A 15,735-nucleotide genomic window follows, 5' to 3' on the forward strand; every position below is an offset into this window, starting at 1 on the left:
CATCATGCCAACTTTGCACCCACTGTCTCACCCCCTCCCCCAGAAGACATATAGCACTTCACTGCCGTATATTTTATCTAGCATTTCAATAAATTAACATAGTCCCTTATAGAATCACTATCCTACTTCAAAAGATTAGCAGTAATTCCATATGACCATCTAGTTTCATGGCCAGATTCAGTTTCCTAAATTTCCCCCCAAATGTTGGTTTGTTCAAACCAAGAACCAATGAGACAAAGCTAGTTGAATATGTCATGTTCTCTTTTTGTCTGGTGACTTCTCCATGCTGTCATTTAACCCATCCTTTTATCACCAGAGGGTGGGATCCAAAAGCACAATTGAATTCATATTAAGTCTTTTGGGTAAGAACGTCTTTTATGTGATGATGTGTACCCCAGTCGTTTCATATGAGAGCATAGAGTGAATGGCGGTTTCACTATTAGAAATGCTAAATCCCTGGGCTGATACTGACTGACTTTTTAAAATATTATCTCACAGCTGCGTATTCTTGAAAAGGTATTCTTTTCTTAAAGGATAGATATTAATTGGGAAGGAAAAAAATCAGAGGCGGAAATGAAGTCATTAGCAATGGCAGTATATTCTGTCTTAAAATGTGTTTTGATGTTTCTCATTGTTCTGAACCACTTGCAACTTGTCTCATTTTTCTTTTGTGTGCTGGAGGAATGGACAATAGCCTTGCTTCCAGGGCTGTATTTGTGCATCTTTTCGGAAGTCTTCAGAGTTACTCGTTTTCCTGAACAACCTCCTCATGTCCTGGGAAGTGTGGCTCAGTTTAATGACTCTAGGCTAGTGGTGGCATATACACCAATCACCAACGTAACACAGAGGATAATGAATAAGATGGCCTTGTCTTCCTTTATGAAAGGTGTGTTGTCCAATCGTGAATGCTTCAGTATTATGTGACTTGAAGTCTGTTTTGCAAGTTGAATTTCATACACAGCCTGTGGGTCAGTGGTATTCAACTGAGGCAAGTACTCCCATTATGTATGCGGTCCAGAGGGTGGTGTGAGACCAAATGTAAGTAGGTGAAATGTGAAATAGTTTCACTTGGGGGCTTTATAAGCACCACACACACACTTTACCCTTTAGTCCAGAAAGTTGGAGCAGAGAAAGAAGGCTTGGGCTCCATTTTAGGTGATATAAAGTCAATTTCACTTTTTTCTCCAAACTTAACTTTTTAAAAATTCTATTCAGTTGAGCATTCTATAATGAAGAGTTTCAGAATTTTTACAGAATTTAATTATTTTCTATTTAAATGATAAATAGGAAATGTACATCAAAGATGTCTGAAATTATAACTCAAGCTTAACAGTAGCATTGAAAAAGCATTACTGTTCCATCTTTTAAAATATTTAAAATGTATAGCTCAAGACACATAAAGTCTATTTAACATCAAAGCAGGTATTGGCTGCTCAAAGTTAACAAATTCAGGGCCCTTGATCATAGAGTAGTAAGTTTTTTTTTCTCTAAATCTTTCTCTGCATATCTAGACTCAGAAAATATAGATCTCTGTGTTATGCAGGCTCCTGCATTCACTCGATTACGCATCTTTAAAAGAAGTGAAAGCACCTAATAGTCATAGGTATTGTATGAGATCTCTGCCATCCTTCCTATCCAATCTACGACCATTAGGAGTATCTAGTAGGAGTCAGTTGGGGTCTCTGGCCTGTTCCTTAAATGCCTTTGACTTTGCATAAGCAGATTTCAGGACAATTATTTTTTGCTTCAGTAATCTTAGCCTACCATCAGATTTCTCTTGTTATTACCCCGCATTATTCAGGGTTCTGAACATTGGCCATTTTCATCCCTCTGTACATTCTACCCAGTCTCTTAACATCTCAGTTCTAATCGCTGCCTAATCCTGTCTTTATGAAACTTGTATTTAGTTTCTTAGTGTCTGGATTGTCATTCCCAGGGACAGCTCCAAGGTCTGAATTCTCATTATTTTATCTTTTGTTCTTAATACTCTGTGCTCAGCCTCTCCACACTTTGGAATGGATATTTTTCTCTGTGCGCTTTTCCCTGTTTTGTAATTCTTCATTGCGGCTTCCAGAGCTTTGACTTCAGCCTGCCTCTCTTACCACATTGTTGACAAGTTCAAGTTCTGCCAGACCAGTGTTGATATTACCCTGATCTCTCCCTGCTTCCTTCAAGTGGTTATTTACCTCATCTCTTTTTAGCTTAAGCGTTTACAGAGGCCTCAGGGACTAGCCTTCCTGCATGCACAGTTCATGCTATTGACTGCTTTTGCCCATAGCGTCTCACGGCTCTTTGGGCTCTGTCCCTTTCTTATATGAAGTATACCAATCCAGCTACCATGCTGGCATGTTCCACCCAGAGCCCTCATTCACTTTTTTGTTCTACGTTTATCTAACACTTGCTTTTTAGCACAAATACTGATGTTTTAGCTTTGACAGTATTTATTTAACTCTAGAGGAAATCAGTGAAGTTAGCATTGTCCTCAAAAAAGTTTCACAGCCTTGTTTTTGGAAGGATGAGTAGTTTTGAAAGGCATGGCTATACCACAAAATGAATAATTTTTTCATCTTAATGTATACTTTGTCCTGAGTGAGGTTTAAGATTTATGAAATTGTTAGAACGTAATACACAGAATTATGAACAAAGGAGTCCATAAGTTGAACTTCAGTGATTTCCAGAGCTTACATTAATAATAGATTTGTTAACCACCTATTGGGTGGATTGCTTCTACAGATTGCAAACTCATTCATTATGCACTGATTCTTATGAGCTTAATTCTCAGAGAGTTTTATTGACCCCAAATGATCTGTAGGTAGACTATAGCTTTACTTCTGGTTTCTGTGCTTCTGATTCTTTGCATACTTCTACTAATATACTATTTTCATGTGATAGAAATCAGTTATAAACTTGGCAGAAAAAAGGAAAACGCCAAATTTTCAAGCATTTTTATTGTTTATTTTGAATATTTTTCTTTTAATTTTTAAATTACTTTAGTAACCAAAGTAACATCCACTCTAAACAAAATTAAGCAATATAAATCTGTTTGAAACAGAAAAAGAGTTTTCCTTTCATGTTTGTCACCACTTTCTCTTCTCCTCTGTTTCTCTTTTAAGTTTTGTGTCTCTTTTACAGAAAAGATGTACATGCTTGTATTTAGACATCATGTTTCTATATATAGGGACAGTTTGTCTTTACCAAAATGAGAATTACTAAAAATAATGTGCTGCAAATTATTTTTTGAACATATATCATTCGCATCTTTTCAGGTATTTGACTTAAAATGATAAAAAAAGGTACTACTCAGGGATGATATGTAACAGCACTAATTTTATAGAAAACTTAAACAATTGTACTTTGGTTTTGCATCTTCCAATAATAAGTTTTTACATGATTGTTTATAATTTTTGTACATGATAGGAAGAACAATTATTGGGACACCTGATGAAGAAACCATGGATGCAGTACTTGCAAAAAAGTACATTGAACTGGTGGGAATTGTGTTTAGTGATACTTTTTCATACCGGCTAAAGTTTAATTGGGGACATAGAATCCCAAATATAAAGGAACACTCAGATTACTCAGGTGACTATATAAAAATTTGTTGCAATCTTTTTTGGCCACTTCATCGAATCCCCTGTTCAGAATGACTGATAGAAGCATTAGTATAACCAAGTAAAGAAGCAGTATAACATTCTCCATCTGAGGTTAATCATCAGTCTTTACGACAATATGAGACTCATTATTCTGACAGCTGTTAATTCACGTTCTTCTTCCTTCTAGTTTTGCAAAGTGCTTTAACATACCCTAAATTGTGTAATTGTAGACTCTAAGATGACATTTAGGTATTGTGTTTTAAAGCCAAAGTTAAGATTTTTAATTCTAGCAATTGACTCCATTACGTAACAATGGACATATTTTTCTTCTTCCTTAAAGAACACTGCTGGGATATGCAAGGTGAAATGTATTGTCACTTGACAGCGTATTGGCGAAATGGATTTGTGGCTTTTCAAACTGCAATTAATGCTGCAATTATAGAAGTAAGTGCCTCACTTCAAAGATCTATTTCAAATCTTCTGTGTTTTTTTCCTCTTTTCCAGCCCCTATCTTAACCTCCACCTTGCCCCTATACTTTTAGGAGATGACACTTCGCCTCTCATTATCAGAGAAAATAAACACTGCTAGTTGGGAACATCCTCCACCTTCCAACATAAACCCTGTAAAACTGTAGACCAGCCACACCCTACACCCATGCTTTTTCATCTCCTTCCTTATCCCCATGTCCCTCCTCATTCATAAGCTTGATCTTATCCCTCCCAACCTTATCAGGAAACTGGGACTATGGATTTGTCCTTCTGTCTCCTTTTTCTTAAATCTCTCCCTTTCTATTAGATTCTTAGACTGTAATCCCACGCCTTGGGAGGCTGAGGTGAGTGGATTGCCTGAGCCTGCAGGTTTGAGACCCACCCGGGCAACTTGGCGAGACCTCATCTCTACAATAAGTCAAAAATTAGCCGGGCGTGGTAGCGCATGCCTGTAGTTCCAGCTCCTTGGAAGGCTGAGGCAGAAGGATCGCCGGAGCCCAGCGGGTCGAGGCTGCGGTGGCCGGGAGCGGCCACTGCATTCCAGTCTGGGCAACGGAGTGAGACTCTAACTCAAACAAACAAACAAACAAACAAACAAAAATCTCTCCCTTTCTATTAGATTCTTCCCTTTAGAATTTAAAATTAATTTCTTCACTTATGATAAAGACCTTCCCTCATCCACATTTTTCCTTAACCAACTACCCTATTTCCCTCCCCTTAATGGCTAAGCTTTTTTTTTTTTTGAGTTGGAGTCTCACTCTGTTGCCCAGACTGGAATGAAATGGCCGCTCCCGGCCACCGCAGCCTTGACCTGCTGGGCTCCGGCGATCCTTCCGCCTCAGCCTTCCAAGGAGCCGGAACTATAGGCATGCACTACCACGCCCGGGTGATTTTTTGGTTTATTGCAGAGATGAGGTCTCACTGCCCAGGCAGGTCTCGAATCTGCGGGCTCAGGTAATCCACTCACCTCAGCCTCCCAAAGGTGCAGGATTATAGGCTGAACCACCGAACCCGGCTTGGCTAAGCTTTTTTAAAATTTTATTTATTTATTTATTTGAGTCAGTCTCACTCTGTCACCCAGGCTGGAGCTTAGTGTCACTGCAACCTCCACCTCCTGGGCTCAGGCAATTCTTCCGTCTCAACCTGTCAAGTAACTGGGACCACAGGCATGCACCACCACACCTGGCTAATTTTTTTTTTTTTTTTGTAGAGACGAGCTCTCACTATGTTGCCCAGGCTGGTCTCAAACTCCTGGCCTCAAGCAATCCTCTCGCCTCTGCCTCCCAAAGTGCTGGGATTACAGACATGAGCCACCATGCCTGTCTCCCCTTAGTGGCTAAGCTTTTTAAAAGGGTCATCTTCCTTTAATTCAACTCAATATGATTTCTAGCCTCACCACACTATCAAAAAGGCCTTTCAGGCCAATAACATTCCCCATGTCAATTAGCAACTGATATTTGTGCATTCTTCATCTGACTTGATCTTTCAACTAAATAACATAGAATTGACCTGGTTTCCCTTTCTAGCCTTCCTTCTCGGTCTTCTTGCCAGATTAGCCAACTTTACCTTCCTGCATCTTTATATCTGTAGTTCCACAAGCTTCTGTCCAAAGCCTCTCTTTTCCTCCTATGCGTGTTCTCTGGACAGTCTCATTCATTCCCATAACTGGTATGCTGATGACTCTAAAAACTACTTCAAGTTGTAGACCAGCGAATTTTTTTCTGTCAAGGACCACTTAGTAAATATCTCAGGCTCTGGGGGCCAAACTGTTTGTATTATACCTATTCACCTCTATTATTGTCATAGATAACAGATAGCAGTCATAGATAACACTTAAACAAATAAGTATGTCTGTATTCAATAAAACTTTGTGTATAAAAACAGATGGTGGACCAGATTTGGTCTAGGGACCATAGTTCGCTGACCTCTGCTCTAGTGCCATGTATCTGAGTATTGGATGGCTCTGCTTTGATGTCTCCAGCAATTCAAACTTAGTATGCTCAAAACTGAAAGTGGGTGTTTTCCTCTAAATATGACTGAATCTTTTTGAATTTCCCATCTCAGTGAATGCCAAAGTCACCTAGTTGATGAAATAGAAACGGAGAGATTATCAGAGATAATTTACTCTGCATTACCTGTCAGATCCAATCTTTCAGCCAGCCTCTTAATCTTAAGCTCAAATGTATGTACGTTTCTTCAGCTCTGCCATCAGCACGAGGCCACATATTCTCTCTCGCCTGAACTATGGGAGTAGTTTCTTTCCCCAGCCCCATCCGCACTCAACCTATTTACTTTTTGCTGCAGGAACCTCTTGTCTGTGCTCCAGTGTTCTATGCTCCCTTTTAAATTTGCATACGCGGTTCCCTCTGCTCAATTTTCTTCTCCGTCCTCAACCCTCCCAACACAACCTTTGTTTAGGAAAGATCACAGCCTTTCTCTCTCAATGTTAACTGTCACTTCTGCAGGGAGACATTCACTGATTTTCCTCTACTTCTCTGTTAACACCATTGCTCGATTATAACCCAACCATTGATTGAGCAAGGGGATGTTTAATATCTCTCCTTCCTTCTCCCACTGCACTACCTAAATATAAAGGAGTGTTTCTGTCTGAACTGCTGCAGCTTCTCCGTCACTTAACACAGTGTGTATGCATGGCGGACCCTCAGCCACTTCTCAAATGACTCTTATAATGAATGTCAATGACTACAAAATGTCGTTTCAAAATGGTGAGGATATGGAAATACTGAAACTGAAAAGAGATGGAAAGGTGTATGGTGTTCTCATATATTTTTTTCTGTAGTTAACATAATAAATTTGTGGACATCCCAATTTAGGTCACAACCGATCATTCTGTGATGAAGGAGCTGACATCAGTTATTGGAATAAATATGAAGATACCACCCTTCATTTCTAAAATAGGAGTCTTCTATGAATGGTTTATTTTCACTTGTGTAGGCTGTTTCTCTTCTTTTGTATACTTTGCATCGGTAAATGTTACAAGGGAACAGAAAAAATTCAAGAAACTGATGACAGTAATGGGTCTCCGAGAGTCAGCATTCTGGTAAGCTCATTGTCACTTTACCATGTATCATTGCATGCACTCATGAGTTTGTCTTGCATGTATCCAATTTAATTAGCATACCAACATTAGAGTATAAGATGCTGGCAGTAGAATATAAGTAAAGATTATACTAGCCGGGCTTGGTGGCTCAGCCTGTAATCCCAGTGCTTTGGGAGGCCAAGGCAAGTGGATTGCCTGAGCCCATGGGTTCGAGACCAGCTCGGGCAACTTGGCGAGACCTTGTCTCTACAATAAAAAATTAAAAAAAAAAAAAGATTATGCTTATGTTTCCCTGAGTTGAAGAAAAATAAATAGTATTTGCATCAGTTAGTGACTGTCAGAAAATGCTGCATAAAACCCACCCAAAACCCAGTGACCTTCAATAACAATGATTTTTCTTTCTCGTTTGTCTGTGGCATGGTTAGAGTTTGACAGATCCAGTCTGGTCTTGGCCAGGCTTGGATCCAAGTTGCAGGCTAACTCCAGAGAGCCAGATTTGCTCCACATGACTCACATTCTTCTTCAGTCAGTAGGTTAGCTGGGCATGTTCTCCCTCACAGAAACTCACAAAGGCAAGTCCCACTGCACAAGCACATTTCAAGCTCTTGCTCATATCAATATGATAAAATCCCATTGGTTGAAGTCATGTAGACAACATTAAAGACAAGGGGAAGAGAAATATGTTCTGCCCGCCATGAGGTTAGAGCAAGTCAAACTGACAAGCCCACAGATAGCAATATGAGAAATTTTACTCCTTTCATGAGAATGAGGAGTAGAGAAAGGAAGAAAACATTTTGGACAATAAGCTAATTTACTACAGTGTTATTGAGGCCAAGTTATGTAGTTAGTTAATAAAATGTTCTTTAGATGGAATTGATCAAACGGTTAAATGAAGCAATATGTTTAAATTACATAGCACAAATAGTGATGGGTGCTTGTTACTGCATGGTCAAATGCATCTCTCTCTATCTATGTAAGTTTCCAAATTTCTATCCTATCTATCTATCCATCCATCCATTTATTTTTTATCCCTTTCTCCTTGATTTTGAGATAGTATACAACTATAGAAATATATTACAGTAATTAATAGCAAAGTATTGTAGTCTAATAATTATAAAAATAATAGTGAACACTGTTTAGGTATGTACTGTGTTCTAAGGATCTCTCACAGCTCATAGTCTTATTATCCTCATTTTACAGGTAAGAAAACTAAAGAAAAGAAAAGTTAAGGTTTTCCCCTAAAACCATATAGCTTATATGCAAAAAAAACCCAGAAATCAGACCCAAGAGAATAGTCACTGTGCTACATAACTCAAAAATATCAATAAAATGAAATTAATGCTAAAAAGGAAAAGAGACCTAGAAAACGCCATTGGTGAAACGGGCCTATAGACACACCATATTGTTTTTAACATTATTGGAAGTATTAAATTCAGATCCTTTTTTTTTTTGTATTTTTAATTGATAATCTTAGTTGTACCTATTTTGTGGGTACATGTGACATGTATATAATGTGTAATGATCAAATTAGGGTATTTGTGATATCCATCACCTCAAACATTGAATCCAAATGTCTGATTACCTCCTTCCTGATATAAAACTGTGCAAGGTACCAGATTTTGTGTTGGCTAAAGAATTTTTTATTAGTTGCATCAGTTATTGAAGAGAGTGTTTTAAATATGCTCTTTCCTTCTCTTTTTAAAGAGAAGGCAAAGAGATTGTAAATAATAAAATTAACGTGATATGTCTGGAAATATAGCTTTGCCAATTTTCTTCTTTAAATTTCCATGAGAACCTTATTGCCAGGCACTCATGGAATATCAGGATTCCAGATATTTAGGTAAAACTGCAATATATATGTATTTTTATAGCCCTCATACTTATATATTGTATCTTCTACTAGTTTCTACCTGATAAGGCGCAAATGTTGCTGTAATCTAATTAGCACAGATAAGGCCCACCTACACAATAGCTTATTTTTTCTTACTGCTGAGTACTATTCCATGGTATAGATGTATCTCAGTTTAATTCTTTACCTTTGGAGGAGAAACAGTTTTCAGCACTTTCTAATAAAACTGCTATGAACATCCATGTACAGGTTTTTATGTGAACTTAAGTTTTCATTCTTCCATAAGAATTCTTATGGTATGTTGGGGTTTTTTTTAAATTTATTTTATTTTATTTTATTTTTTATTTATTATTATTATTTTTTTTGAGTTGGAGTCTCACTCTGTCACCCAGACTGGAGTGCAGTGGCCACTCCTGGCCACCGCAGCCTCAACCTGCTGGGCTCTGACAATCCTTCTGCCTCAGCCTTCCAAGTAATTTTTTTTATTTTAAAGATGTGGGATACAATTCAGGATTAGGTATACAAATGTTCATTATGCAGGCGCCCTTGTTAATGAAGTGTGCCCTCCTTCCCCAGGCAGATTTCCACTACTGCCCATCATTCTCTTATAGTATTACAACAATTGTTCAAGGTCCATTTATGAGTGAGACCATGTGATACTCAGCTCTTTGATTCTGTGGAAGATCACTCAGTATTATAGACTCTAAGTCCATTCAGGTTGCTGTGAAGTTCATTATTTCGTTCTTCTTGATGGCTGCATAATATTCCATCGTGTATGTGTACCACATTTTTTTATTCAGTCCTCTTTTGATGGACAGCACGGTTGGTTCCATGTTCTTGCTACTGTGAACAATGCTGTGGTAAAAATATGTGTGCAGGTTTCCTTTTTATACAGTGATTTGAGTTCTTCTGGGTATATTCCCAGTAGGGCGAGTGCAGGGTCTTACGGAAGACCGATTTTTAGATCTTTGAGGAATCGCCACACTGTTTTCCACAGAGGCTGTACTAGTTTATATTCCCACCAGCAGTGTAGACGTGTTCCCTTTTCGCCGCATCCTTTCCAGCATCTGTTGTTTTTTGAGTTATTGATGATAGCAATCCTGACTGGAGTTAGGTGGTATCTTAGGGTAGTTTTAATTTGCATTTCTTTGATGACTAGTGAGGCTGAGCATTTTTTCATGTATCTGTTGGCTGCTCATATGTCTTCTTCTGAGAAGTGTCTATTCATATCTTTTGCCCATTTTGTAATGGAGCTGGGTTTTTTTGAACGTTTGAGTTCCTTGTAGATCCTAGATGCTAGGCCTTTGTCAGATATACAGTTGGCAAATATTTTTTCCCAGTCTGTGGGCTGTCTCCTCACTCTCTTGATGGTTTCTTTGGCTTTTCAGAAGCTTGAGAGTTTGATGAGGTCCCACTTATCTATCTTGTCTCTTATGGCATGGTCACTTGGGGTTTTCATCAGGAACTGGTTGCCAGTTCCAATTTCCATAAGGGTATCTCCTGCATTTGCTAAGGTTCTGATAGTTTGAGGTTTTACATTTAGGTCTTTGATCCATTTAGAGTTGATCTTTGTGTATGGTCATGGTATGTTTGATGGACTGCATGGTGGTTGTTTAAAACATATCTTCCCATCTACTTCCATAGATTTTCAAAAGCAACAATGTTTTGGATACTCTGGTACTGGGTCACAGTTGTGTAATTATAATTCCTGCAATGCCTTTTGCTTTATTTTAGTTTCACATTTTTTATTAGCACCAAGGTATTTTGGTTTTTAAAAAATAACGTATTGAGTTGCTAATGTCAATAGCTCTACAAGGATAAAAAAATGAAATGAGATTTACTTAAACTGGAAAGATTTCAGTTAAACATTCAGAAGGATTGTATTCCTTAGGAAGCTTTAGCATGAGAAAGTTTAAAGGAGAGATTGTTACTGTGTTCTTCCATTGGCATTTTATATAGTAACTTGTCTGAAAGAATAGAATTATATTTAAGTATGTTAATTTTTAAATTTGTCTTTTGTAAAATAATTATAATAATGGCTACTTTCTGTATCACATGCTAAGCTAACATCTTTATGTGCATTATCTCATTTAATCTCAGAACAACCATGTGAAGTAGCTACCACAATTAACCTCATGTAACAGATGACGGTGAAAGGACATAAGTAACTTGCTGATAGTCACAGTTTAACTTGCTGATAGTCACATGGCCACACTTTTATAATAAGTTTCACCCAGATGTTTTATTTCAGAGCTTGTACTCTTAACTGTTTGGCGTATTACCTCTCCAAACATATACATGTGTGTGGCATGTTGAATTAACATCTGGTTTCTACCATAGGCTATCCTGGGGATTGATGTATGCTGGCTTCATCTTGGTCATGTCCATTTTTATGGCTCTGGTCATAACGTTGATTCCAGTTATAATCCATACTGGCTTCATGGTGATAGTCACACTTCTTAGCTTATATGGCTTTTCTTTGGTGAGTTGGTTAAAACATCATCTCTTATCCTGTTTCAGGTCACAGATATATGAGCGAATAATGTTTTTTGAGATATTAGTATAGTCACTAAATTTCTATTCCTGTTTTCTATATGTTTTGAGAGCATTTTTGACAATTTAAGAAACTAATGAATACTGCTACTCATGATTCTCAAAGGAAAAATATGACCAATTGGAATTCTTCTTTCTTCCTTCAGATAGCACTGGCTTTCCTTATGAGCGTGTTAATAAAGAAACCCATGCTTGCTGGTTTTGCTGGATTTCTCTTCACTGTATTTTAGGGATGTCTGGGATTCACTGTGTTACGCAGACAACTTCCTTTATCTTTGGAATGGGTACTAGGTCTTCTTAGCCCTTTCGCCATAACTGCTGGGATGGCCCAGGTGAGAAGACAGTTATTTCATTATTTTACTTATGAGATTTTCAAAATATGTTTTTATTCAAGAGTTTGGTGCTTCATGAAATGTAATGATCGATTCCTCCATTTTAAGAAAGTCTGTTGAAAACTAATTAACAAAAATATTTCTTATCAAATGAGTAAACAAAGCAGGCAGATCATTTGTAAATTCCTAGCAAATTTTTTAAAGAAAGATAATTTCCCATTATCTGACCCCTCAGAAATATCTAAAATGTAGATATTTCAAATATCTGATAGTCAGAAATATCAGAAATGTCTTAAAGAGGTAGTTTATATCCGAGGTTACGGGTAATGAGTGAGGCCAGCTGGCATGGATCAGGGTTTCAGCTCTGCTACCTACCAGCTGGGTGACACGGGGCAAATCACTTGATCTCTTTGCCTCTCTTCTGCAGAATTAGGATGTCAGTAGAGCCTTCTCATGGAAGTAAATTGTTAGGATTAACTGTGTTATTACATCTATATAGCCCTCATATGTGCCAAGTCATGCTATGCAAGTTACCTTTTTATTTTTGGATTAAAATACTTTCTACAATTTCTCAATATTTAGTTAATATTTTAATGCTTCTACAATATCTTACATTTAGAATTTTTATGTTTTCTTTAAATGACCTCTAATTACATTGCCTACTTTGAATTTTTCTCCCCAGGATACGTTATATCTGACTGCTTATCTACTTCTCCAAATCTCCTTCCTTAAAATACTTGTGATAATCCATGACTAAGTTAAACTTCTCTTCTGTCATTGTTTTACTTCTTATATAGCATTTCTCACTTTTATGGCAATACTTTATTTGTAGAAAAGCAACAATACTAATAACAACTTTAGTGTGCATTTTTGAAGAGAAAGATATTAAAGTATGGATTACATTTTTCTAAGTAACACTGGATTTTTCTTTAAAAAACAACTATAGTTTTTATAGGTTCATCTAACATTTTACTTTGTTCCTGGTAATTTCAGATTGCACACATGGATAATGACCTGAGTGGTATTATTTTTCCTGATCCCTCTGGAGATTCATACATAATGATTGCCACTTTCCTCATTTTGGCCTTTGATACTCTTCTCTATTTGATATTGGCATTATATTTTGAGCGAGTTTTACCTGGTAAGTTAATAGTGTGGTTGAAGTTGAATTAAAAGCCATTCTATTTCTTAAAACATAATTTAATGAACATAGTTTCATAAAACATAATTTCTTAAAACATAATACATGTTACTTACAATTTAAGAAGCATTTCTGATGGTAGAGAAGAGGACAAAAATTCAAAACAATGGACAGAATTTCATCATTTCCATCTCACAATTTAATGGTATGAACTGAATTATCTTATAAAAACACTGCATTTCCAAAGAACTTTTGTTTATTTTGTTTTTTGATCTTCCATAAAGGTAGGGGATGTGTGTGTGTGTGGTGTGTGTTTCAGTTGGGAATAAGGCAGGAAACACCTAAAGCATTTATTGGATGATGATACTTTTTAGTGCTTAAATTGAGCTCACTGATATAAGATAGTTTATTAAGTGGTTCCTGCTAATATCTGGCTCTAGAAAACTTGCTCTTCTGAATCTCAAATAGATGAAGAAAGAAACACAATGCAAAGTTAATGGATTATCTTTTTTTATTTTCTTCCTTTTTGTGAGAACATTAGCCCAATATGAATGCTTTCTATAATGTTATAAAAAGTAATAAGATACACTCTAAAATGGCTTTAAAATAATTATTATGAAATTTGTATGTAGTGTGTACACACACACATAATGCCAGAAACTAATATATATAGTCATACACTGTATAATGACCTTTTGGGTCAATGACCGGCTGAATATATGACAGTGGTCCCATAAAATTATAATACTGAGTCTCACTCTGTCGCCCAGACTGGAGTGCAGTGGCTGCTCCCGGCCACCGCAGCCTCGACCTGCTGGGCTCCGGCGAGCCTTCCACCCCAGCCTTCCAAGTAGCCGGAATTACAGGCATGCGCTACCACGCTCGGCTGATTTTTTGATGTATTGTAGAGATGAGGTCTCGCTGCCCAGGCGGGTCTCGAACCCGCGGGCTCAGGCAATCCACTCACCTCAGCCTCCCAAAGGGGCAGGATTATAGGCTGAGCCACCGAGCCCGGCTGTTGTTTTTTAAATAAGTAATTTCTTATGTTTGTAGCAAATTGGCTTCAAAATTATTTTGAAAAATTATTTCTGTGAAGAAATTTCTCCAATTAAATAAAATTTTTTCTTTTGACCAAAGAGTAACATGCAGTAAATATAAACCATATTAAATCAACTTGACTTGTTGCCCTGACTTGGCATAGGTCACAGTGAGAAAATCAGGACTCAAGTATTTGAATAATTTTAAAAAGCACTTTATTGTTCTTTCTCAAGCCTGCAATTCAAATTCTAAATCTTGTTTCCTTCTGTATGTACTCATTCTCCCATTCATACGTATGGCAAGAATGTTAAAAACACTCTGTTCTCCAAATTATTATGTGTCTTCCAACTAACTAGTCTACGCTATTCTCTGTTTTCTCATTGACTTCCTCATTCTGGAATATCTTTGTTTGTTTTGTGCTCATCATCCACTGCCCTTTACAAAGTAAATCAAATCAATTTGTTTTTAGTCCCCAAGATCCGGGAACCTACCAGGCAAAGTCAGGGTTCTTTTTAGTAGATAGGGTAAGAATAAGCTAATTCTCTAAAATTAAATTTTCCCAGTTTTACAACTCTGTGCCACATTAGTAATTCTCCTTTACTAAGTTTTTGGAATTTTTAAGTAAAAATAATTTTTTGATTCATTCATGTAAAATTTAATTCGTATTTTAGTTTTTATACTTTATTGATCATAAAACCTCTTTAATAATAATTTAATTTAATTGCCAAGAACTTTGCATATGTATTATGTACAACATAATATTTTGAAATAGTGTATATTATGGAATTAGCTAAATCTAGCTAATTAACATATCAATTGCCTCATCCTTTTGTGGTGAGAACACTTAATCTACTCTCTTAGTAATTTTCAAAATGCCAATACATAGTTATAGCTATAGTCATGGTGTTGTGCAACGAATCTCTTGACCTTACTCCTCCTATCTCACTAACATTTTGTATCATTTGACCAACATCTCCCCAACTCCTCAACACCCATCCTCTCCCAGCTGCTGATAATCAAGATTCTACTCTCTTCTATGAATTCTATATATGAAAGAAATCATGTAATATTTATGTTCTGTGCCTGGCTTATTTCACTTAACATGATGTAGCTCCAGGTTAATTCATGTTATAACAAATGACAGGATTTCCTTCTTATTAAAACTGAATAGTATTTCATTGTGTGTGTGTGTGTGTGTGTGTATCACATTTTCATTATCCATTTATTTGTTGATGGACATCTAGTCTGTTGTTTCCATATCTTGGCTATGGTGGATTATACTAAAATAAACGAGAGTGCAAATATCTCTTTTATGTCCTGATTTCATTTCCTCTGGGTATAAACTAGTAGTGGAATTGCTGATCATATGACAGTTAGTTTTAACCTTTTGGGGATCTTCCAAACTATTTTTAATAATAGTGATACTGATTTGCATTTATACCAACAGTGTGCAAGTGTTCCCTTTTCTCCACGTCTTTACTAATACTTGTTACCTTTCATCATTTTGATAGCAGTCAATCTAACAGGTGTGAGGTGATATCACATTGTGGTTTTTTTAAATCAATATTTTTTATTATGATACTGTGGGGTACAGCTAAGGGTTAGGTATACAAATATGCTTCGTTCAGGCACCCTTGTTGATAAGAGGTGTCTCCCCATCCCCAGACAGATATTTATTA

The 15,735-nt window shown here is 36.9% G+C and overlaps 1 protein-coding gene across 1 annotated transcript; it reads left to right on the top strand.

Moving 5' to 3' along the window:
* Positions 1–687: 687 nt before the first annotated feature.
* On the top strand, positions 688–13,018 carry LOC103254318 (ATP-binding cassette sub-family A member 10-like; the record flags this gene model as incomplete). The annotated part of the gene is given in 7 exon segments (XM_008052448.1): positions 688–886; positions 3,418–3,582; positions 3,934–4,037; positions 6,917–7,143; positions 11,333–11,474; positions 11,692–11,877; positions 12,871–13,018. Coding segments are annotated over 7 exon segments (1,006 nt in total), but the record flags the coding sequence as incomplete, so codon positions are not given.
* Between the last annotated feature and the right edge of the window lie 2,717 nt (positions 13,019–15,735).

The sequence above is a fragment of the Carlito syrichta genome, unplaced genomic scaffold (assembly GCF_000164805.1).
Source record: "Carlito syrichta isolate Samal-C Ts95f unplaced genomic scaffold, Tarsius_syrichta-2.0.1 Scaffold274467, whole genome shotgun sequence".
Taxonomy (NCBI): domain Eukaryota; kingdom Metazoa; phylum Chordata; class Mammalia; order Primates; family Tarsiidae; genus Carlito; species Carlito syrichta.